Consider the following 25,310-nt stretch of genomic DNA (forward strand, 5'->3'; position numbering starts at 1 on the left):
GAAAGAGGCTGCGAGAGCTTTGCTGAGAAAGGGACAGCCGAACCATTCGCCTATGGATCTAGAAATTTGAGGTTACTTTTTTACTGTTGAGGACCTGATTTAGCTAAACGCACAGTGCTGTCAATTTGGCTTTCATTTGCTAAGGTATGATTATTACCATTTCCCCCCTACTAACATAAAGACAGTCTTATAATTCTTGTTTCTTATAAAATATTTCTGGTTTTAGTGTTGGGATCAGGGTTAGACTATGACATCCTTATTATTTGTGTTTGTCAATAAGGCTGTTGGTTTAAATGAAAAACCTCTATAATGTAGTTTAGGAGAATAACACAAATTGGATAAGTGGTATCCTTTCTTTTCAGAGGAATACACTGAGGAGCAGATGAAGTGGTCAGTCTGTGCTTATAAAGTGAGGTCCTACCCAAGGGTAAAACTCCATTTGGGGGTCTTGATATAAGTATCCCTCCTGCCAGGTCCCTCATGCTCACCCCATGTGTTGCTGCTCTCTTGGGCTAGGTGGCTGCTCACCTTTGTGTGATATAACCTCACAGTGAGGGTAGTAGGATTTTAGTAAAACCTAAACAATACTTATGTAGGCCAGGTGTCGTGGCTCATGCCTGTAATGCCAGCACTATGGGAGGCTGAAGCAGGAGGATAGCTTGAGCCCAAGAGTTTAAGACCAGCCTAGGCAACATAGTGAGACCTTATCTCTATAAAAAATATTTGAAAATTAGCCAGGCATGGTGGCATATGCCTATAGTCCCAGTTACTCAGAAGTCTGAGGCAGGAGGATCACCTGAGCCCAAGAGTTTTGAGACTGCAGTGAGCTACGATGATACTGCTGCACTTTATCCGAGGTGACAGTGAGAGCCTGTCCCTAAAAACACAAAACAACAACAAAAAAACCCCCACTTATTTAAATCCTCCAACTAAACTTAGTACTAATATGATTTTTAGCATTTCACTTCTTTATTAAAATAAATTAATGGTTACCTCTAATTAGACTATTTCCTTGTCTTGCCCCAAGCTGGCAACAATTTAAGTACATTGTCATAGCTGTAGGGAAAGTCCAGCTTCATTTTCTGTGATAAATATCTTTCCTTGTTTACAATAATTCAGATGTATATCCCAGCAAAAGACCCCCTGCTTCTCAGAATACTGACATTAGTCTTCCATGGCAGAGGAGGGGACTTGTCGTTCAGACAGCAGGAGCAAGGGGAGGTCAGCCATGACAGCCACGAGGAAGAGGAGCGTGTAGCTCACGGAGGTGGGTGCTGGGGCTGTGGGAACCCAGCAGTGGATTTAGGCAGAAGAGGTCTTAGGGGCCTGGAGCTGGGAAAAGAGAATAAAATTAAGAGCTAATGAAAGGGAGGAGGAGCTAAAAAGCTAGATTCTGGTTAAATCTAGTTAGCCAAGGGACTTTTTTTTTCTTTTTTCTTTTTTTTTTGCTTATAAGGAAATAGTAATTTCAACCTTTCGCTCCAAACTTGATAATTACTTATTGATGACTATTCAAAATTTGATGTTTTAAAAAACTTTTTGAGCTTTTAAAAATAATAGCTATAAATGCCAAGTACTGTTGATAATAAAACCAAGTTGTTTATCCACGTACAAAAAAGGTCAGTAATGTTTTAAAAGCACAAAGTTGCATTTTAAATCACAATTGCATAGTTCTAAAATGCCTGGATACGAGTTACACAAATTTTTTAAGAAAATTCAAGTTTGGTTGATAGTGGGGCCCCGAGGATGTTTGCAGAGCTCAGTGGAGCAGAGCAGCTTGGTTTCACTGTGAGTTATTGCATCATTGCTGTGATGTTACACTGTCACGAAATCAGAATTGCTACAATTTAATTACAAATCATTGGCATTTTTAAAACCATTATTCTGGTTTGGGCTAATATAACACTTTTGTGTAGAATTCAACTTAGAGAGATTTTATATATCCCACCCCCAACCAGCACCTGAAAGCCTTAAAAAAAAAGCTCTATTTGTATTTCTGTGTATAAAAGGTACTGCATATACACCTCTTAGCAAAATATGTGCTCCCTTTCCTCTCCCCACCCCAGAACTATGACCATTTTTGTACAAAATCCTGTTGAAGAATTATATCAAAGATGAGAAACAGTGAGTTCAAAGGTAAACATTTGGTGAAGTGTGTGTAGAAAATTCCATGAGCCTCCTGTACTGACCCTACAGAAGTCCTGGCTTTTGGTGAATCTGGCCCAGATGTCCAGAGAAGTCACCAGTGTGTGTGTTGTGTGTGTGTCGGCCTTTGGGCATGGTAGTGCTGCTCCTCACCCAGGGAGCACACCATGGTAAGGTGGCGCTGGTGGCCTTGTGGGGTGACTGTACCCAGATAAGGGAACAGGCTGAAGTGAATACCAAGCCCTTGTCTATGGGCCGCTCCACTCTGACTCAGTTGGTAGAAAAGATGCTTTAGCATTTGGAAGAAGGGAAAAATCTTCCTGGGGACAGGAACTTGTAGCCATTTCCAGAGGGAAGTCTCAAAGGACGTGCAGGAGCCCTGGCAGGGGGGCCGGTGGGCAGCGGCAGCGTGCTCAGGGTGGTGGTCTCAGTGTGCCAGTGTCCATTGGGACGCGCTTTTTGTGGTGCTTCCTCAGGCTGCTGCAGAGACAACTCCTTAAGTTCGAGCTTATCAACTCCTTCCTCCTTCTTGTTGTGCCGTGGCGACAAATTTAATAGACTGAGGACATCTCTTTTGGAAGTCATCGTTCCCGGGGTCCCACGGAAGATTTTCATTGGTCCTGGGGAATGTTGGGGTGTGTTCTGCCAAAACATCTTCAGGTTATGGACAGCCTGCACCTTTTCATCAATGGCTGCCATTTTGAGTTTGTCTATGTCAGGAGCATCAGCTGGACTTGAACGAGCAGAACCAGCTGAGGAGTAGGAGAGAGCTGGGGATGGAGCACTGCCAGCAGGAGACTGATGGCCTGAGCTTGGGGACACGTTCCTTGGTGATTTGGAAATGTGAGCGCTGTAAGGAGAGCTGGGATACTTCAGTTTGAAGAGGGGCTGGTCCATCAGGGAAGTCTGGGAGTCAGAGCCAGGTGACGGCCGGCCACTGAGCTGGCTCAGGCTGTCTCTGATAGACGTCTCGGAGGTGGTGGGGCTGCTGTATCCAGAGCTCACCTTGGGCAGGGATGAGCTCCTGGTTGGGGGCTTTGGTTTAACAGTGACTGGTGACAGCTGACTCTTCTGATGGGAGAGGACAGGCTTACTGAACGCACTTGTCTCCGATGCTCTGAAGACGGCAGTACTATTCGGCACTGAGATGCTATCTTCTGGATTATTACTCTTGCTGACTTGACTGCCACTCCTCTGAAGACGTTCCACTGCAATGAGATGACTTTGCGTCTCTTCTAGAATTTTCTGGGCCAACTCTTGTGGATCAAGCTTTGGGTTGTTTTCTTCTTGAGATTTCACCGTACTATCTGTTTCTGTGCTAGACTGGTCTGATTCTCCTGTATCTGAACTTGCTAGTTTTCCAACCTTTTGGAAGGGTGAGTTTGGGCTGGGAATCAGAGTCATTTTAACTGGAGAATTTGGAGTGCTTATGCTCCCTTTGGAGCTTACGGAAACTTTCACAGCTCCAGCTGTCCCGACTCTAGATTGCTTGTGATCTGGTGAGAAGCAAGTTGTCCTGTTTTCCTGGTAGGCCGCCAAAGGCTCAGTACTGATGATGGAAAACCCTTCGTATTCTTCTTCCTCTTTGTTGCCCGCAGGGCGGGTCTGGGGAGACATCTGGCTCCGAGGCAGGGTGGATCGTTGTGGGTAAGCACTCTTGGACCGGTCATGGTCCTGCCGTCCTCTGGGGCCTCCACCCTCTGACCCCACCTCAGGCTTGGAGGCAAAGCTCATGGAGGAGGCGATGGAGCTCAGACTGTATACCGAGATGGCATCTGAGGCGATGCTGTCCGCACCAGTGGGAGAGAAGGGAGGGTGCTGGTAGCCCAAGGGCAGGGCGTTGGAAACAGACTGAGCTGAAGCCAGAGACTCCAGGGAGGAGGAGCTGTCGAGGCTGAGGCGCTTGGGTAGCTCTGTAGAATCTAAGCACAAAACAAAGTGGGACAGTTAGAATTTGATATGGCTTTAATTTTTCTTTAAAAAATCACAAACATCCTTATAGGCACAGATGTTAGCAGAGATCCCACCCTTTACTACCTACTCTACTCAGGGTTTGTCCCCATTCATTCTGGTAAAGGTCCTCAGTGCTTATGCTGGCCCAAATGCAGTGTCCACTGCTCAGTTCTGCCCTCACCAACCACTCCTTCTCAGACCCCTTCTCATTACTGTAACCTTTGAACCATGGAGTGCCCTCAGGACACAGTCCTCTTCCCCTCCGACCTGCATGCACTCCTGGGTGGTTGTGTGCATCTTTCTCCCTCCACAGGCCTCCCCTCAACGCCAAACCATACAACCAGCTGCCTGTGAATATGTCAAGTGGATATTTCAATGGTGACCGTGTCTGAGGGGGACTCAAATCCACTTCTTCTGCCACCATCCTGACTTTAGCCAAAGGCAATCTCACTCTGGCAATTGTTCCAAAAATCAGGGTACCCCTTTGATCCTTTCTGTCGTGACACACATCCTTCAGTAAATCCTGCTGGTTCTGCCTGCAAACCATGGTCCCCACTGGAGCCAAGATTTACCCTTCCCAAAGCAGCCAGCTCTTCCCTTGAGAACATCAGTCAAGCTGGGTGTGCCCCCAAGTCCTGAAACCTCCTCCCAGGCCTGTGTGACCTGGGCACTTGCTTCTGTCAGGCCCCGCATAGGGACAGGCACACATGTCCTACCTGCTCTGCTACAACTCCCTCACTTTCTAGGGCCTTACCCTGCTTTAGTTTTCTTCATAGGAACTGCCAGTTCCCCCTGAACATACCATACACATTTTAACTGTCTGTCTCCCCTACTGATTTTAAGTTCCAAAAGAGCAGGGAGTTTTTGTTTACTACTCTTGAACAGTACCTAACACATACACACAAAAATGTTTATTCCATTCTCTTCCCCTTTCCTGGAGGGGACAGAGGCTGGCACTGAGGGTGCCCTTACCGAAGAGAGACAGCAGGGACTGCAGTGCGAAGTGCACGGTCCGGCGGTTGGCCTGCTTCCCAGTTTTCAGGATGACTTCCTCCTGACCAACTTCACAGAGATCAAAACCTGGAGGAGCGAAAAATATCAACATCTGCTTCCTTACGGATGATTCCACATCCTGAACACGACCAGAGCTGCAGCTTGTATCACATCATGGGAACACCCGCAAGGCCATGAGGAAGCACCCAGTCTAGGGCCTCTCCCTGTCTCCATGTGTCAGTCATGTGCACGCAGAAGGCCAGGCTGCCTGCCCCCAACAATCACTCAGCGCAGCCCCCGGATGCTGTGTGCAGATCCCCTGCCTGGCTCTGCTTCATGGAGCACTACGGCCTATATTCTTGAGAGCTGGGAACCAGAACACAGGCTCACTAATACCTTGTTGTTTTTTCCATTCTTTCACAGGGGAACAGTCTACTTAAAGACTGTCCAAGACAAGTCTGACAATGCCACTTTACTCAGCATTAGGACCTTAAAGCTGGTGCCTGGGAAGGTGGAAAGTTGTCAAGGGCAAGGACAATGTCTTCATATGTGTTCAGTGTCTGTCACTGTAGGGTGTGAAGGGAGCTCTGACCATGGAGAATCTCTGTTCTGGTTGCACCATGGTAAAGGGACTCCGCCCTGCCTCTGCCAAAGCCCAGGGGTGCTTCTCCCTGATTCTTATAAGACTCAGAGTGGGTATGACAAAGGGCACAGAGCTTCCTGAGTAAGAAGCCAGCTAATGAGCTGTTGGTATAGCACTTAGACTTATTAAGAGACTTCACAGAGGCACCCAATAAGTATGTCTCCCTGGGGAGAAGCCAGACCCAGACTCCATGGCCAGTGATAGGCCCATGTCCAGAAAAGGGCCACCAAGCAACAATTCAGAGCCTGAACAGTTTTTAGCATTGAATGTCTTCACTTGGCCTTCCTTGGTAATCTCTGAGCTCCACTTGAAGATGTATAAAACACCTGGTCCCAAGCCCCCTAGACACAGGGCACCTGTGACGCTCTGCCTTTCCTCTGATCTCTCCCTGTGAACAGGGACCTGTAGTGCACAGTGCTGCCGCCGCCAGCGTGCTGGGCACTTCCTGACCACACAACTAAGCATCTTCATCAAAGGAGAAACCCACGTCCCCTCCCCGCCTCATCTCTCACCTCTCCTTCCATTCAGCCTTCCTTTTTATTCCCACTCTAGGATCCTGACACTTGTCTGACACTATTGTTCTCTTTATAATTATATTCACTAGAGAAGCCACCTGGTCACTATGGGACATTTTTCCTCTCTGAATTCAAAAGTAAACAGTCCCTGAAAGCAAGAGGAAGGTTTCAGAGAATTCAGCATTTAATATTATATTGATAAGACAAATGTAATGTTTCTATTAGAAACCTCAACTTTTGCCAAAATGATTTAGGTTGATTGCTCCTGAATCCTCTCACTCTCTGGCAACCCTCTAACGAGTCTTGATAGAGGGTGCCCATTGCTAAGGCCTGGCAAGGGGCATTTCTCTGCATCTTGCAGGAGCTAGCAGAGCCCTTCTCCAGATGCCTGGCTGCAGGATACCACTCACCTCTCCCAGCTCTCAGCCCAAAGGACCTAAAGATTCTAAGTATGTACACACTACATCTCCCTCTGAGTACCAATGGAGTAGAGAAAGTACAGTGTAGTATGTGAATATCAGTTAAGGCACCACAATCCCAACACCAGAGAGAGCCAGTGTTAAGATGTTTTGGGTTTCCTTCTGGATTGTTACTCTTGATACATCTGGGAAAGGGGCATCAAAAATGTGTATAGATGGGGAGGGCTGGTTCCGTCACTTCCACACCCAAGGGAGGCCCGGGCCTTGTGTGAGGATGGGAGCGCCTCATTTATAAAGAAAGGTCTCAGCTTTGTCTTCTTGTTGACTCACCTGTGTCCCTGGCCTCAAAGTCTGTTATAGAAGTGAAGACAGAACCATCTTGGACATGAACCTTGGACATGAACCTGGCCTTTCTCACTCTTGCCTCCATTTGCTACTGGCCACAATATTTAGGTATAAATTTACTATGTTTATACCATGAAGATCATGCTTTCAATCCACAGGGAAAAAAGGAAAAAGCAAGTAGTACAACTCATAAAGGATGTGAAGTGTCTACCTGAGGGGGATGCAGACTCCCTTAGGCTTTGTGGGCTCCCCGTTTACCTTCAAAAGATATGAGGTGTCTGAATACAAATGGAACCAGCCCAAAGTTGAAGTGGGCCAGGAAAGATCACATGGCAAGATTAGACAAGATGGCCCAACACTGAATACTGAGGTTTCATAAGTGGGAAGAAAAATTCCTTATTAAGGACTTGCTGCCCTGCCATGTTTGATGGCTCCTCCCTGTAACATGAAGTCAGACCTGCCCTCTTCCCAAGGCTGTCCACTTCCCTCAAGTTAAACTCCGAAGGCCTTCTTCTGGCTTCAGCCCACAGGATGTGCCCTCTGCTTCCTCTCCCTACCCCCAGGCCCAGTTCCCTGGCTCCACACAAGGCTACTTCCTCCCACTGGCTCTTCCTGTAAATACCTGCAGTGCCCCTGAGGCCTGCCGTGGCTCCCTTCCGCTCCAGTTTCTGCCTGTCTCAGGCTCCTTTGTCCAGGGTGCGCCCCCGGGTACTGGAGGTATTGAGTTTGTTCACATTCTCCCACTAGAATGCTAACTCTAGGAGAGCAGGGCTTTTTATCTTTTGCTCACTGTCGCATCTCCGGTACCTAGAACATCGCTTGATGTATAACAGTGTTCTAAAGGAAGCTGTGGAGTACATGGCTCCCAAGTGAGTCACCTGGCACATAAGTGCAGAGAAGAGCGGCTCAGAGACAGCCTCTTGTGTTTTATCAGCAAACGCACCTGCTGGCAGTGATATGTTAGACACTGTGCCAGCATGTCACAAATGATGTAAAAGGGCAAGTGAGTGTCCGGGACTGGCCAAGGACCCTGCTGTGTGCATTTCTAGGTGCCTATGGTCAATCGGAGGTGGTTTCCATAGTATTGTTTTCCTGCAGACAATGATGGAAACCGATATTTAAAATATTATTTTATTTTTAGTTTTCTTCAGTTCCCAATGATGCTTGACTTCCAACAAAACTGGAATTTAGCAGACTGATATTAAGGCATTGCATGCAAATGAAAGAGACGACATCCTTTGCGGGGGGTGGGGTGGGGGGAGAATGAGACAAGGCTGAAGGGCCATTTGAGAATCACACAAAAGCACTAGAATCTTTGAGTTTACTAGAGTTGAACCTCCATGGTTGACCAGCTCCTTAAGTTGACCTAGTTTTCATAGAGCAGACATGCCCCACATGTACGAGTCAGGGCAGCAGGCCTAGTTCCTGATGCTGACCACCTCCGTATCCACCAATTTGTTATAGTCCCTGGGGTGGTTGACTTACAGAGGTTTTACTATATTTTAAAATAATAATGAGATAAGTCCCTTAACTGTCTATCAACTTCACCCAAAAGAAACCAAAGGAAAACAAGATTTTAGAAAACCAGAATTAAAGAAACTCATTAAATCCAAGATGCTCTGTCTTACCTAGAGCAGCCAAGAATTCGTGACATCCCGGGAGCCGCCATAGCTGGACACTGATGGAGACCTGAATGGGAGCTGATGCAAAGTCCTGCTCCTTCTCACCAGCCTGGAGCTGAACCAGCACCTGGTGGAGCTGAGGAAGGAGGACAGACATAAGCACCGTCCTGCCCCTGCCCCGTGTCTCCTTCCCTCCAGCCCACCTCAGGACTCGACCCCAAGTTATTCCTATGTCGCTTATCACTGTCATCACTAACAACCCTTTCACCTGAGTAGGATTTGAGATTCTTTTTAAGGTGCTTTCATGCCTAGGGTCCTACTGTCCTCTCTGTGGGAAGCTCACAGGGCAGTGGGACCAGAGGCTGTGCGGGGTGGGAGAAGCTATGTGTCCTCTGGGGCTGGAATGTCACAGTCAAGGGTTCTGCTTCCAGCCTCACATCAGGAGTTGGGGAGGAGAGAGGGGTGTGTTAGGGGACTGGTCACCTTCCTTGATTTTTACTTAGTTGTTTAAGTCATCTTTAGGATCTTGAAATAAATGGTGAAGAGGAACCCAATATTACACCTCAGTGCCTCAGCGCTCAAGAAGATCCCATGTGGCCATGTGGGTGTCTGCTGTGTTTCACACTTCCTGGTCTCTAACCTCTACTCAGGGGTCTGGTGTGGGTTCCCAGGGTGTTGCTCATTTAAAGTTGGTTCTGGCCCTGTCATTCTGGTGGCACTTAAAAGGTCAAATCAAGAATGCAAGAAAGGTGGAGCAGGATGGGGAGCCAGAGCAGAGGAAGGGGCCTGGGCCCCCAGCCTGAAGCTTCGCAGCCCTTGTGGCTACGTAGGAGTGTGCACACCAAGCTCAGAGTGCGCAGGGGGCCTGGGGCGTGGGCGGGTTGAGGGGCTCACCTGACAACAGTTGCTACTTAAAGTAGTACTCACCATTCCAACCATATTTTTAACAGCCTTCGGCCAGCAGATTATAAGAAAAAGAAAGAAAAAGAGAGAGAAAGAAGAGAGTTTAGAACTCAAGCACAGGCTGTTATGCAACGCGAGCTGATCACTGCTTCAGAAAGTGCCGCACCAGGCCTGAGGCTCTGACCGGGAGGGGAGAGTAGCGAGAGGCAGCAGGGGACACAGGAGAATGAACAGCCACACCCAGGCCAGCTGTGCACGGGGCCACACGAGGGGCTCAGGGTTGGGTAGCCAGGCTCTGCCCTTCTTCGCCAGCAGAGGCTTAAGCAGGAAGGGGCAGGGGCGGTGGTTTATAGGCCACTTTGTAAACCAAAGACCCCGGTTGAGAGGGATCCATGAAAGGGCCCACCGGCCGCTCAGACTGGAGGCAGCCTCAGCACCCTTCCCAGGCCCAGACAGTGTGTCAGACAGAAAGTGCCTATGCTCTACCAAAAGCAAGAAATTAAGAGACTGGGTTTTCAACCTAGCTCTACAAATATAATTCTTGTTTTCTCTTTTTGTAAAACACGGTCCTACAGACGTTAGGGTTCAGGGTGTTTTCAAAAGGCGATGTTTTGGAAGTGTCTTCCTGAAGCTATTCAACAAGAGGTGTAACACACTTATTATAAAACGAGCAGGAACTCAATAAAGGGGTCAGGTCACTGAGTGGTTCTAGGTTATAAATCCAGGCAGAAACAGCCCCAGGTCAGAGTAGGCTCCAGGCACCACTCAGAATTGCAGAGGTTAATCCAGGATGGAGCAGCTCTATTTCCACGTAGAAATAAATATCTGCTTAAAATGAAATCTGCTGAAAAATATCTTTAATCACAATGCCTATAACTTTTTCAAATTATTAGAGTCTAATATGAACTTTGAAACTTCACTGTGCTCTTTAAGGCACAGGAGCACCCCTATTCAGGCTGCCCCTGGGCTTACTTCAGACCCTCACTGGCCAGCATAGAGTTACCAAAGAGTATGCAAAGGGCCTACAGGATGCTAAGGATTAGAATCTTCCAAGTTCCAGAATTAGATCTACATTTTCCGAAGGGAAAGCACATCTTTAAAACATTGCTAAGCAGTATCTTGCACTACAGATGACTTCGTGTACACTGCTGAGCCTCAGTGACTATTTTGTTTCCAGCATGGTACATGCTTTGATAAGACAGTGAGTATTGGATACCTGTAGCCAACCTGGTGGGCTAGCCTTACACCTGCTGGCTTGGGACAGGTGGCTGTAACGCCTGCCAGTCAGCTGAAAAAGTTGGGGTGGGGATGACAAGGTACAGGAGACCACTGAATGGAGAGATCAGAAAAATACCCTGACACGACAGGTGACAGGAAACCCAGGAGCATCCTCTGAAGGCCCTCAATGCTCTGGGGCTTAGCACTCAGAGAGAACACTGTGAGAACCTGGTTCTCTGTGCCTGCCTGCCAGGGAGGGCTGTTCTTTCATTTCCGGCCCTTGCTTTTTCCTTCTAATCACAAAGGCAGTGTGACTGCATTTACTTGCAGGTTCCTATCTAAGGCCACGCTGTTCTGCCTTTCTGGCCCTCAGGCCTGGGTTCAGTTGTCCAGGTTTGACTTACCCGGCTGATGAGCTGCTCGCCCGTCTCCGAGGCAGTGATGAGTTTGCAGAGGGCTTGGAGGGCAGGATTGGGTAGACCTAAGCCAAGGAGAGAGAAGTGGAAGTTATTCAGGGGCCTCTGCACCCACAATCCTGCCACCATCCCAGGGGAAGGGCCCAAAATACTCAGCATTGGTAGATTTTTTCAAAAGTTCAGCACAGCCAGACCTATGGATCCATGTGTGGTTTGGAAAAGAACAGTGTAGTCTCTGAGGAAGGCAGCTGGCAGCACAGGTAAGTCCTGACCCCGCCACAGTCCTCTCTGTGGGGCCAAGTTCCCAGGACCCTGCCTCATGGCTCAGGTAGCACAGTTTCCTCTGAGTCAAGCACCCAGATTCCCTCTGGGTTGGCCACATGGCTTTGTCAAAGCCATGGCTGCGGGCGACAGTACTGATTGCAGCCAGCATGTGCTAGCACCACCTCATGCTTTCGAGAAAGGGCTGAGCCCAGGCAGATGCCCGGCCACTGTAGAGGGAAAGATCAGGTGATCAGCACTTGTTTCCTCTAGATCAGAAGCCTGTGCCCGGGACCCCTCGCCACTGCTCAGGATACTCTCCTAGCAGTGAGTTGCAGTGTCCTCAAGAATGCAGGGGCCACAGCTGCTTACTTATCAACCTGGCCCTCAGAGGCCCCCACCCGCACCCCCCATAGCCCTGCTGCCCCGGCTCACCCAGCAGGGACTGGATGGTGCTACTGCACTGCTGCAGCCGGTCGCCTGGGTCAGAGGTCGGGAAGAAGACAGCCGCTGGCAGGCCGCTGGCCGGGGGATCTAGTCGGAAGCCCACGGCGGTGAGGAGAGCCTGCCAGCCAGGGATGCCACCCACTTTGTTCTCCACGCTCTGCTGAGATGTGTACATGGCATTGCGCTGCCCATTCTGGATGCGCTGCAAGGACTTCTCCACCTGGAGAAGTTGGAGACCATTGACTGGGCTGGCCCTGGTTTCTGTCCGTGTGGCCTTGAAGGCACACAGAGCCCCAGGGGTGAAGCAGCTGACTGTTGCTATCCCCAGGCAGCCCACATGTCCACATGCCTATATGCCTAGGCCTGGGACATGGCCCTGGGGGCTCTCAAAAAGGTGTGTGCAGATGGGACAGATTGTATAATCCAAACCAGTGAGGGCTGGTGCGACTGAAGGATCCTGGACCTGCCCTAAACCCCGGCCCTCACTCTAGGCTCTTCACTTCAGACACTGAAGCAATTCTCTGCAAACAAATCTCACGTCAGGTGCCTGCCTCAAGCCACATAATGGCTCCCACTCACAAAGATGAACCCACATGCCCATGCCATGCCAGGGCCTCAGCTGGCAACATCTGTCTTCCCCTAGCCTCTGATTCCCCGTCTGGAGTCTACACCTCCTCTCCCTTCACCATAAAGTGTCTGCCCCCCAGTCCCCTATCCCCATCTTCTGTCTGGCACTTGTGGGCTGAAGTCACTGAAGTAACTACTACATTAACTCCACCTGAGGGAGCACTTCAACAGTGCTGCACGCAGCTGTCACCAGGCCTCCCCAAAGGCCTCTCTGCAGGGGAAACTCTGTCCATCCTGAGCCCCTGAATGGCCTATGGCACGTGCTGTCCCTGGAGGGGAATGAGAGTTGTCCAAATGTCACCTCAGGCTTTTCTTACAGTGAAACACAGGGATAGTGGGGCCCAGGTGTCCCAGGCAGGAGGAAGTGTGCACTCATACTAGCCAAGAGGAAAGAGCCTTCCTGGGCATGACAGGTGACCAGCCCCTAGGCTGTCCCTCAGGCAAGAATGGCCTTGGAGACATGCTGGAGACCCCTTGGAGCATAGCCAAGGAGACCCAGGAGTAGTTAGAAGAAAGTAAGGGCTGGTGAACTTGACCTACCCACTCTAGAAGATAAAGCTAAGGAAGAAGAGAATAGCCCTGAGATGTGCCTGAGTGCTGGGTGAGGGCAGCTGAGCCTGGGCTGGGCAAAGAAAGCCTAATAAATATAGGGTAAAGTTCAACGACCCAAGGAAAGCAGTCTGGGACCTGAGAAGGGGCCTAGTCCCGAGCAATTAAAGGCTCTGTGCAGTTTGCAGACACAGGGTAACATCAGTGAGGACAGCTTAACACTGTCTGTAAGCGTGACTTCAAGCCTGGCTTGAGAGCTGTGGGAGGTATGCAGGTCAGGGTGTTCTTTTGTGTTCACCTGTTGATTCCTTCAGCCCTGAGGAAATCTCTTTCAGGCAGAACCTGAGCTTAAGACACGTGCATGACTTGCCTGTCACTCTAAGTGCCCTGGGAGCTACCACCCAGACCCAGGCACGAGAGATCTAGAAGGCCTTGCATGGGCTTCCCCATGAGGCAAGAAATTTGCAAGGCCAAGGGGAATGTCCACCTGGAACCCAGCCCCTAGCTCACTTCCAGGCTCTGTGTGGGACCCTACCCTGGGTCCTCTACATGTGTCTTGAGCAGGGATGGAGCCAGGGTGTGTGCAGCAACCATCCTGCAAGGTGGGCACGGGGCTGCTGTTCCAGTCAGGTTTGGACAGAGCTTGGACGTGCTGTGGCCGGCTGAGGGCTGGGCTTTCTGGCACAGAAGTGTAAGTTATTTGAAACTGTCCTCCAGGTTGTTATCAAGATGGAAAGAATGAGTTTTAGGTTACTATTTCTTGACTCAATTTATAACTTTTAAATGTAGAGATGAGGACGTGGGGCCCCCAACTGTCCTCTTGCCCGGGCTCCACAGTGCAGGGGCAAGGCTAGCCAAGGCATCTTCAGTCTTGGACTCTTCTTCCAGCTGAGTTTGGGGGAGGACTGGTGTCATCTGATTATAAAATAATAACATGTCTCAGCTAATCGGACTCTACTGTGTGCCAGGTACTTATATTTTCTCAAGTCCTCACAATGACCTTGAAATGTTAATAAACATTTTATCCCCCATTACAGATGAGGAAACTGAAGCTGAACCAAAGTGACTTGCTCAAAGCCACATGGCCTGTGGCAGCTAGGCTGGGGGTTCCAGCGAGGACGGCTGCTGCCAACTGCATGACACTGTACACAGAGTGCCCAATCCTGAAAGCAGGGGACATCTGCAGAAGGCAGTCAGCACTGAGCTAGAGACAGTCCCAGTTGGGGTGTCCTGCAACTCATGTCCCAGTGCCAGCGGAACCCCCAGCCCGCCTCCTCTCACGGGCCACTCCAGGTACGGCCTGCTGGCCCCTTCTCAGACGGTCACTCCAGGGATGGCCTGCTGGCCCCTTACCAGGTGCAGTAGCACTCGCAAGGCGTCACGCGCACGCTCTGGGTGCTGCAAGATCTCGGTGAGGGCCTGGCCAATGAGCGACGAGGGACTGTTCAGCTTAACGTCATTCCCAATGAGCAGGAACCCTGTGGAGAGCATGGGAGGGCGCCTCAGCGGGGCAGCCGGAGAACATCAGCCCTGCCCAGTCGCTATGCGTCATGCCTTAGGGCTAGCCCACAGAAAGGGGAGCACCCAGACAGGAAAGCTGCTCAGGGACTAGAAGGGGGCATCTGACTCGCTAGGTGGTGATGAGGGTCCTGGTAAGCCCTTTCAAGAATGGCTATTGTTCAGCTGTGCAGGTGAGCACATCATGCTTTTATGAAGAGAACAGCTTCCTTCCTTATAGCCACTGTGAGTTATGGAGGGAAAAGGTCCCAAATCCCTGGCTCAGCCCACCATCCCAAAGAATAACCTGCCTCGTCTTCCCTGAAGTCTGAGTCTGTCTGTCCCAAGGCCTTGTAGGAGACCACGGTGTGTGTGCTCATCTCCTCCGTGGGGTGAGCGGAGGAGGGAGGCAGGGAGAAGGCAGCTTCCTTCCAGTTCTAAGCAGCAGAGTCCTAGAGCCTCCTGCATGATTAAGCCCCCTGGGTTGCTGCTGTGGACACCCTTCCTACGGGGACTTCATGGAAGCAGAGTGTCGCAGAGAGCTGAGAGCAGCTCAGAACACAGGCTGGGCCTTCTCTGATCTCTTGGGATCAGTTGTCATAGAAACATGTCCCTTCACTGCCTAGACCTTTGAGCCCCTGTAGGCAGGCCACTAACAGCATGCACTGTTGTTCTCCAGAACATGCAGGCCTCACAAGTCATTGTCAGTTCACTCCTTACTGATCCTCTCAGATGTGCTTAGGGCAGTATTAACGGTACCAACATCATCATCTCCCTGCTACTGCTCAGGACACTGCAGTTCAGAGAGGGCATGTAACTTGTCTCAGGTCACACAGCCAAGACATGGAGCTAGATCAATCCTAAGTCTTCTGATGACCAAGTCTAGTCTTTCTACCACACACCTCTGTTCTACAGTTCGAGTTTAAATGAGGGTATCATGTTGGGAGGAGTTTTACATTTACTCTGATGGTGAATGGTTCTGCTACTCCTTGGTCTAAAAAGTGACCTTAATATCACAGTAGGGAAAAACCTGTTTGGGGGAAGGTAAGGGACTCCGCACACAGGGCTCTCTCCCTGAATCTCCCCTGGCTGTCCCTGCCCTGCTGTCCGCAGCCCCACCTGTGGAATAACATCTGTGGCAGCCATCCACCTTACCTGCCCAGTTGGAGGGGTGTGAGAAGGCCTTGCTGCTCTGCACCACCTTCATGGCCTCCCCCAGGGCGGCGCTGGTTTTCAGCCCATTCAGCAGGGATGAGTAGAAGGCATGGATAAACATCTTGGAGGCAGCCACCGGCACAGGCCACAGAGACACCAGGACACACTGTGCGCCAGCGGCTAGGAAGGCCCGTGTAAGTGCGATAACACCGTCAGCTGTGACCTTGCTATTGGACTCCTGAGAGGAGCCAAGCACCACCAGCTTCACGGGCAGCCGCAGGTCTAAGACATCGGCGGCCGTGAGTAGCAGTTCCTGCAGGGGTGGGCAGTCCGAGATGCTCTCCCCGTCACTGGCGTCATCCTGCACCCGCAGGGACTCAGGGATCGTGTAAGGGTGACCAAATGAACTCTTGCTGCTGGCAGGGTTGCCATCTACACTGGGTGTGAGCACCAGGGCTGACAGCTTCCAAGAGATGTGGGTAGCAAAGTGGACGCACTCCGCCTGGGTCAGGGCACTCATGACCCTCTCCTTGGTGGCCACACTGCCCACCAGGGGCTGGCAGCCCAGTAGCTCGGACACCATGTAGGCTTCCTCCTCAGCTGATGGCATTGGCCCCCACAGCCACCTGTCCATCACTGCTGACGGGAGCTTGGGGTTGCCAATGACAGCTGCCATAGATGTGGAGCTGGAGTAGGTAGGTGGGTTCTTTCTCAGGTGTGACTAGGAGGGGACAACAAGAGGACCACCTGTCAGATAGAGTAGTCAGGCTGCCCAGCAGCAGCTGGCCGAGCACAGGGCCACCAGCTCTCTGCTACTTACCAGGTCTTGGTCGGGCCCACTTGCCTCCCCTGTAACCTCACTCACTCTAATTGTTCTGCATCTTTTTGACACAGGTGCCTGACTTACTGAGAATCGCACCTGCTACTACAAGCTGTTTTTGAAAACAATTAGGGGAGGACAACAGGAGGGACACTTCTGTTGTCACGTCCTAGGAGGGCTGGAGGAGGAGGCCCTGAGGTGACAGAACGTGCAGAAGCTGTGGATTGCCAGCCTGCCCTGCAACACATTGCCCCCGAGAAAGAGGAAAACCCACTCCTCATAAATCAGGGGCTGTAAGAAGTGATTTTGTTTGTTTATTTATTTACTGTTTGTGAGATAAGAGTCTCACTCTGTCACGCTGGGTAGAGTGCCATGGCATCATCATAGCTCACAGCAAACTTTATTTGAATTGTGCAAAAAACCAAGTCACTCTCAGAGGAGAGAGGGACAAAGTCAGTCTTTCAGACGCCTATGTACTAAAAAGATAATAGTTTACACTTTACGTGCTGCAAAATACAAAATATCCTTGAATTATAAGATCAGCATAAAGAAGCAATAAAGTTCCGATTTTCCCCCGTGATGAATTTTTATACTTTTTGAGAAACATCAAGTATCAAGTTATTTCAAAATAACCTTTTGATCGCCCTGCTCAGTGACACCTTAAACTCTTGGGTAAGAGAAATACCAGGTGCCTGTCAGCAGAAGGGTACTCTCCAAACCCCTGATTAAGTTGGCAAGTAGTTAATTTACTGTTGGCATCCAAACAAAAGCCTTCTGAAGGCTGGCAATATCTGACATCCAGAGTGCTAGGGAGCTTCTGGGTGGTGGCAGGGTTTAGAACAGCGGTTCTCAACCTGTGGGTTGTGACCCTTTTGGGAGTCTAACGACCCTTTCACAGGGGTCGCCTAAGACCATCGGAAAACACATATTTTTGAAAAGCACATATTTTTGCACACATGAAGTAGCAACAAAAATAATTCTATGGTTGGGGATCACCACAACATGAGGAACTGTATTAAAGGGTCGCGGCATTAGGAAGGTTGAGAGCCCCTGGTCTAGATTGTCAGCTCGCTACACTCCGGGATTCGTGGAGTCAGCCATGGAAACTTGAGAAACGCAGAGAAAATAATTTCTTTCATTTTGAACTACCTCTCTCTCATGAGAAAAGAAGCAACAAAAGTGGTAAAAATTAAAATCTCCAAAAACCTGTGAGGCAGAAGCTGATTCCAGTTAGACCATGCCATTGACCATGGTCAATAGAGGCCAAGACAGGTCCCACAGGGCTGCCCTTGCATGTGACCCAGCACCTAAGTTGCTAACCTGGCCTATGGGAGTTTGAAGAAGTGAAGATGATTTAGGGGTAGTTTAAAAGTCTCTCTAATCAGATGGGCAGGGCTATAGATGCTGGTGAGGTGAGTGCATGACTACGGGTGATCGACTGCCCTCCTGATTTGCACTTTTTTTCCATACTGACTTTTCTTCCTGAATGAGACTGAGTCCCTGCACGGCACATTGGGCTGTTTTCCACTTGACATCACTCTCATCTATCTGCCACCTCTGCCTGTGGGCAGTACACGGTACCCTGTAGTGGTCAGCTGGAGGACTGGGGTGAGCAGTGTGGCATATCACTGGGTATCATCAGTGACAGGGCCACTGGCATGCGTCAAGCCTTGTAGAGGAACATGGAGAGGTTGACACAGGCCTGGGCAAGGACTTCTGACACCAAGAGCAGTGAGCAGTGGGTGATCAGCTCCCTCTGTTAGTCAGGCCCCAGGCCTGGCTTTATGCCTCCAAGCAGCTCATGACCCTGATGTCACAGCAAAGAAACTTAGAGAAAAGTATCCCAAATCATGGCTTCCTGAAGTAGCAAAGAACTGCCAGGGGTCATGAGGACTATTCCCTGCTTTTGGACAGATCATCTTTAAACTCCACCCTACCTGGAAGCAAAACATGAAATCTACACTTTTGAGGAGATCACACTTATGCCTAGTAATACAGCCCAGTCTGTGTCCCAAGACCCCAAGAGCACCCCCAAATGTGCATGAGCGTTACCTTGGACTGCAGACTGAGGGAGCGGATGGAGGGGACAGCGACCAGGCCGAAGCGTTCATAGAGGTATTCGTTGGAGGAGCTGCCCTTCAGGAGGGCAAAGGGGATGAGGTAGAGCTCCCCCTCCAGGACCAGGGTCAGCTGCCGGTGCCGGCCCACGGGGCCACTGGCGTGCATCAGGCCCTGTAGAGGAACATGGAGAGGTTGACACAGGCCTGGCAAGGGCTTCTGACCCCAGGACATCTCGAGAAACAGAGAGAAAGATATGAGAATGCTCAGACAAGGCCTGAGGGCACACAGGGAACATGGAGCATGGGGGCAAGGGTCCCCTAGGAGAAGCTCAGAGGATAGTTCCTCAAAGTCTGTGCGGGATTTGGAGCTGGGTGAGAGAACGGAGTCACCAGTCACGAAGGCAGATGGCCTATAAAGCCACAGGCAGACCCAGTTGGGTCTAATGTCTGTACAGGAGCAGGAAATGTATGCAAAGGGCAGTTGTCCCAGAAAGAGCTCTGGCGTAGGCTCTGGGCGCAGTGTGGGAACAGCTCCTCTCAAAACAGGCAACAAGGGCATGACTGGAGTGGGATCTGTCTTCCACTATCAATGGACCAGAGACTAGATAAACAGAGTCAGAATGGCAGGCTTGGGGACTGGGATGACAGCCTTGGAGAAGTATGGGAGGGGCTGGGCTCTAGAACCTTTTGTGCCCTTGGTGTTTCTCCTCTGAGGACAGTGGCTCCTTAGCCCTGGGCCTGCAGGTGTTGTTCCTACTTGCTCCCTCTGGAGATGTTAGGGGGTCCAATGCACAGATGTGACACCCAGCCCTCCTGAGAGGCCTGGTGTGAGGACAAGAGGGAGGGGTACACGCAGAGCCACCAGACAGACATGATCGCATTCCCATTTCTTTCTGAAAGCACTGCTGAGGGAGCCTGAGGCCACATGCATCTCAGCAAGCTCAGCAGCAACAGCTGTAAAACTGGTCTGAGCATGGGCTGAGCAGGAGGGGCAAAGAGATGAAGCAGAAGCTGCTGCTGCAGTCCTGAGCCTGCAGGGGAAGAAGGTCAGGTCCCAGAACCCGCATACTGGATGCCACAGGGCAGGGCTGGCTCCCCTCAGTCTTGTCCCTGTCTGCTGAGAGGTGGTGACAAGCGGGGTACCCACCAGGGCACTGCTGTGCCCGGGGAAGCAAATGTGCTCGCCTGACACATCTGACACACTGCCGTGGGCACCTGGCTGAGGGTGGCAGAGGCACTCGGCTAACCCAAAGTGACACATGCCTGGTAGGATGTTCAGTCTCTACAGCCCCTTATGTTTTTTTTCCCTTTATTTAAAAAAAAAAATTCTAGCTGCATTTAAATAAAGCAGAAATAAAAATCATCAACCCAATTTGCTTCTCACTTACTTTAAGAGCTGCAGTATTTCCCAAGAAGGGGTAAATGAACTATATACAGTCTAGGAAGGAAGAAACAGGTGTCACAGTGCCACCCTGCCCCCATGCTGTCTGTGGATGATTCTGGGTTAGTACAGGGAGGTGAGGAGAGCTGCGGGCACCTGGGCCCTGCATCCCCCTCCTTGGGCCATCTGATTACCTGTGGGTAGAGGTGGCTCTGGGGGGAGGCTCTGGAGGTAGTGCCACCACCCACTGGAGTGTGCCAGTGAACTGAAAGCAGCCCAGTGGCAGAGCTGATGGCATCCTGACCTCAATGATAGGGTCAGGGGCTATGACAGTGACAATCATTCACTGCTCAGCGAGCTGTGCTACCTGAGATGTGGGCAACATAGGGCTTGAGCCACCTGCCATGTAAAAAACTCGACCCACCCTCAACTGTGCTGGAGTCACCAGGCCTTGTTGTGGTAAGATGCCAGCTCTGTAGGTCCTCCTAGGGCTCCTGCCACCCAGGTCTCTGTCAGATGTCATCCCACAGGCCACTGCTTTCACTGGGACACCTGCCACTGGTCATGGAAGCATCTAAATGTGGGAACCAAAGGAAAGCTGGGAAGGAAAGGGAACTAAACAGGCTGGCACCAGCTTAGAGACGGCACTGGCAGTGTATGCTTAGGGAACTCCCCTAACTACCCACAAAAGCTTCCCATCTGAGGCACAAGCCTAAAGACCAGTGACCATATCTCCCTGAAGGCAGCTTGTGTGTTTTCTCTGACACTCCATGAAGGGCAGTGGGGGTCATCTTATGTGGCCCTACTGCTGGAAGTCACTCTCATAACCTGGAGCCCACTGTAGACTATAAGGAGTCATACAAGTTTAGGACAGTCCTTGTGCTTAAAGAAATAAAATATACATAGGAAGCCATCACTGAGTGACATTCAATAATGTTGGATATTAATAGCACCACAGCAGTATAAAGAATGCCAGCCCTGAGGGTGGGAGTGCCTACCTGAGCACATAGCTATGCCCTTCCTAAAAGGCTGCTCTGGCTGGGGAAGGCCCAGCCAGAGAATGCTGGGAAAGGACACAGGAGCTAGACCAGAGAGGGCCTGAATGTCAGGCCAGAAGATGGTCCTCACAGGCTGAGGAACCTGCCAGGCCTTCTCCAGCTGAGCCCCACGACGCACTGGGAGGCAGCCTGCACTGTAGGAGAGACTGTGCTGAGTAACTCAGACCAAGGCAATGCATGCTGAGAGAGGACAAGGAGACTTGCTAGGACTTGGTGAGAGTGACCTTCGGAGGCTGAGGAAAGGAAAAAGTCTAGAGCAAAGCCTGGGAGACTGGGAGGCTGCTCTCTGAAACTCATATCCCAATTTCTAGGTCTGGGATAGTGCCCAGTGGCTGGTACCAAGCCTGGCATGTGCATACCAGCCTGGGTGAGGACCCCCAAATGGGACCCCTGTCCAGGCAGAGTGAAAAGAGGTAGGTGACAGCCACAGCTGCTCTCTGAAAGATGCGAGCTTGTGGCGAGAGGGGTCAGCTGGCACACTGATGGTTCTGGTTAAAAGGCGGGGGGCAAACTGACTGGACATGTTGGAGAAGATGCCTGTACACTGACTTCTGAGTTCTGCCCCTGTGTGAGCACTGCCCTTGCACAGAAACTTAGCTATAATCCAATGTGAACTTGAAAAGGGAAAAGAAAATGATGTCTCTATCCACATTCCAGATTGTCGGTTAGATGACAAAGGAGGGACATTCAAGGAGGGACACCAGCTCTGCACCTGGTGCTGTCAGCCCAGTAGACAGTATCTGCTGGGCCTTAAGTCTTGGGTTCTGAAAGAAAAAATGGCTCAGGCATCGGCCTTACAGCAGCAACAGTAACAGAGTCCAACAAATTCTATCAAAGGCTCAGGGTTTTTTATCTCTAATGCTTCCAGAAATTGGATCTTTTGAAGCAGAATAAGATGAAGAGGCCAGGCATACTAGGACCTATACAATCCTCAAGGGCGCTGCCCCTCACCCTCACCTATGGGCCACAACCCTGACGGTGGTATTGGGTCCAGGCAGCAAGTATTACTTGAGAACATGCTGTGTGCCAAGCTGGGTGAGAGAAACAGGAAAGACAAGTGCCCTAGAAGGGAGGCCACCATCCACAGCGCTGCAGAGCTACCCTGTGGCCCAGGAATGACAAGGGAGTGACTATGGGGCTGTCATCAGTCTGTTGCCTCTTAGCTCCAGGGGCCCCATCATGATCCCCCTGAAATAGGTGGCATTCCTTCAGCCACTTCTCCCAGTGAGTGGGCATGGTGCTAAGCTTTGTCAGGACAGGGCGCGGAGGATGAAGGGGTTCTGCTTCGAGCTGGGGTCAGCAGTGGGTGTGAGGACATCAGTGGATTTGTCTAAACATGAGCTCGGAATGCTGTCTCTCCAGCACCTTGCTGTCTTGGCCCAGCAATCACCTCCCACAGCCCTGCCTATGTGAAAACCACATGCTCCAGAGGCCTCCTGCCTCTGCAGGCACCCCCACTCCCCTGTGAGCCAACTGCTGCATTCCCTCCTGCATCAGACAGGGGCCTGCTGCCTGCCCGGCAACTCCAGACTGCCTCTGGCAGGGCCAGGCAGTGAACGTGTCTCTGTCCTGTGGGCTGAACCCCACCTCCTCCAGTATTCATCCTCACCTGAGCACACTCCCTCAGCCCTAGAGAACCATATAGTTCCTTGTATCTTATAGGTACTCTCTTCTCATAGGTGATAATTCTTTATATTGAACTTCCCTGGTTAGCCTACTGGGTGGTTCCTGTCTCCTGATGGTCCCAGAAGGATGGAAGACCTTGTCCAGCTTGCTAGGAAGGGAAGGCACATTCTGGGCAAAGGGACAGGGATTCTAAGGAGAGGCCTGTGCCGTGAAGTCTGGGTAAGTCTGCTGTGGCAGGGTGCACCCAGTGATGTGGAGTTGCTAGGTGGGTGGCATGTGGTGACAAAGAAGGAAGGCTAAGCTGGGGTGGGGGCAGGGCCTCTGAGCACTCCCACAAGACGTTTGTTTCCTTGCACCTCAGTTTCCAAACCTGCAGGCCAGATGCTAATGTCCACTCCTTCCTGGCCTGTGACATAGCGGGAGCTGTGGCAGCGTGGGGAACACCTCTTACCATGCCTGACACCCAGTTGGCACTCTAGATGTAAGGGTCAAATACGGACTTACAGCTGTCTCAGGTGGCTGCAGTAAGTTGACACAGCTTTCTCCTGGGCCCCAGGGCCTCATCATCTGCCAGCACAACTCATTCCCTTTGGTTTTACAAATGTGTGACTAATACACATACCCACCCCCCCAAAAATAATGCCTCTCTGGAGCATCCCGGTCTGAATTTTAACCCAGGGATTGAGAAAGACAGATGTCACCACATCCCCCTTACCTCATCCTCATATCACCTTCACTGCTATCCACAGCTGCTCACTGAGCCACCACCCTGAAGTCACATTTCTAAGCCTGTACTTCTCCCAGCAATCCCCATAGATTCTGGAGGTTTGGGTGGTGAATTCTGACTCAATGACCATTTTGGTCAGTAGGACTCTTCCACATGCATCCCTGGTTACCAGAGGTGTCGTGCTATTCAGAAAGCACTGATATCAGATGTTATATTACACAGGTCCTGATCTTTAGCTTAAGAACTATGTGTTCTGGCTGGGCGTGGTGATTCATGACTGTGATCCTAGCACTCTGGGAGACCAAGGGTGGTGGACTGCTTTAGCTTAGGAGTTTGACACCAGCCTGTCTCTACTAAAAATAGAAAAACTAGCTGGCATGGTGGTAGGTATCTGTAGTCCTGGCTTCTTGGGAGGCTGAGGCAAGAGGATCACTAGAACCCAGGATTTTGAGGATGCTGTGAGCACTCTACCCAGAGCAATTAGAGTGAGACTCTGTCTGAAAAAAAGAAAGAAAAAGAAATATGTGTTCCATGTGCACTGCCAAGGTTCACAGAATCAATAATCAGCCTCCACAATACACTGAAAAGTGTCCTTTGTAGGGAGGATACAGCAGGCCTCTGAGGGCTTCACAGCTTCATAAGCCAGAGGAATGGAAATCCCTGATCATTGAGGAAGAAGGAAAGAAAAATCCTGGGTCTGTAAGATTTGGGGCTGATTAGATTTGGGGTGAAATGGACTTTACTGTATATAAGAAGGATTCCAACAGCATAGAACTGCTGGGAATCTGAACACCCCATAACTGTGTATGTTCAGAGCTTTGGAGTTTTTGCAGACTCATATTTTTGATGGAGTTAATTGATCAAAAAGAACTGTTTAAGGCAGAGGAGGAACATTTTCTGTGATACTTCCAAGAAACTTTGTTGTCATAGGTGGATATATATAGTTCCAACAAATATCACATTACCTACTGGAAATAACCCTCAGGCCATGATTGAAGCCTACTAAGATCATAGACACTGCATTCCAGCCAAAACTTAGAAAGTAAAAATTCAACCTATTCAACTGGTCAACCAAATAACAGCCCATTGGTTTGTCTAAAGAACCCAAGAAGGGAAGGGTGGGATGTGGGTGTTGGAGAAGCATGACCAATGGCCAGCAAGAACCAGAGGGGACTGCTGATACCCAGGGTCCAACCTTAGCCAAATTCAGCTCAAAGGGACTGCTTGAGCCACAGGAGCCTCTGTAGTATGGGAACCTCTATCTTGGCCGACCTGGTAAAACTGAGACTTCCACCCTCAGTGGCAGAAATACCTGGGCCTACCCAGAACCTGCCATGGCGAGGCTGAGATGGTTGGTTGCTGAACATCAGCTAGAATAGAGGCAGAACCCGGATGACACTGGCCTACCAGCAGGACTCACTGAGGATGCCATTTACCTGCCAGAACCCACTGATTATTCTGGGTGTTCTCACCATCAGTTTCAGTCATAAAGATAGCTTGCCAGTAATTGCCTCCATTTTTCCTCCTCCTAATCAGTTGTAGAAATGCCTGTTGTCCTTGGGTGACATCTGTCCTCATTTCAATATTACTACAGCTGTCTCAATCAGAAATCAATTAGACAGCCTGGCAGTGGGGCTGCCAGTCTCAAGGGCCCCATCCTCCACCCTATATTCTAGAACCTAGCTCTGTTTTTTTCTGTGGCAAATGGAAATCTATTTTTGCCCTGAAAATGCCCTGCATTTGCCCTGCAATCTCCAAGACCACCAATCTGTTTAGAAAATAGAAAATATACACCAAATTGGTCAGTCTCATTCCTGTTGCATCGGTCATAGGATAAGTCGACAGTAATATAATGTTACTTGATTTTGCAAAGGACATTTTACAAAACACCAAGAGAGTCCTTTTCCCCAGCCACGATCTGGCTAAAGCC

At 50.3% G+C, this 25,310-nt stretch overlaps 1 protein-coding gene across 1 annotated transcript in view; it reads right to left on the reverse strand.

The window, feature by feature from the left end:
- Window positions 1-1,702: 1,702 nt before the first annotated feature.
- Window positions 1,703-25,310, reverse strand: part of TTC28 (tetratricopeptide repeat domain 28) — a 472,107-nt gene continuing 448,499 nt past the window's right edge. The window contains exons 14-21 of the mRNA XM_023513262.1: window positions 18,581-18,760; window positions 15,709-16,429; window positions 14,410-14,534; window positions 11,869-12,100; window positions 11,161-11,237; window positions 8,642-8,771; window positions 5,071-5,178; window positions 1,703-4,067 (exon numbers count right to left, since the gene is read on the reverse strand). Coding sequence (XP_023369030.1) covers window positions 2,437-4,067; window positions 5,071-5,178; window positions 8,642-8,771; window positions 11,161-11,237; window positions 11,869-12,100; window positions 14,410-14,534; window positions 15,709-16,429; window positions 18,581-18,760 — 3,204 coding nt within the window. The 3' untranslated portion in view covers window positions 1,703-2,436. The remainder of the gene's footprint in view (window positions 4,068-5,070; window positions 5,179-8,641; window positions 8,772-11,160; window positions 11,238-11,868; window positions 12,101-14,409; window positions 14,535-15,708; window positions 16,430-18,580; window positions 18,761-25,310) is intronic.

Source organism: Otolemur garnettii, unplaced genomic scaffold, assembly GCF_000181295.1.
Source record: "Otolemur garnettii isolate 467f Iridium unplaced genomic scaffold, OtoGar3 scaffold00038, whole genome shotgun sequence".
Taxonomy (NCBI): Eukaryota; Metazoa; Chordata; class Mammalia; order Primates; family Galagidae; genus Otolemur; species Otolemur garnettii.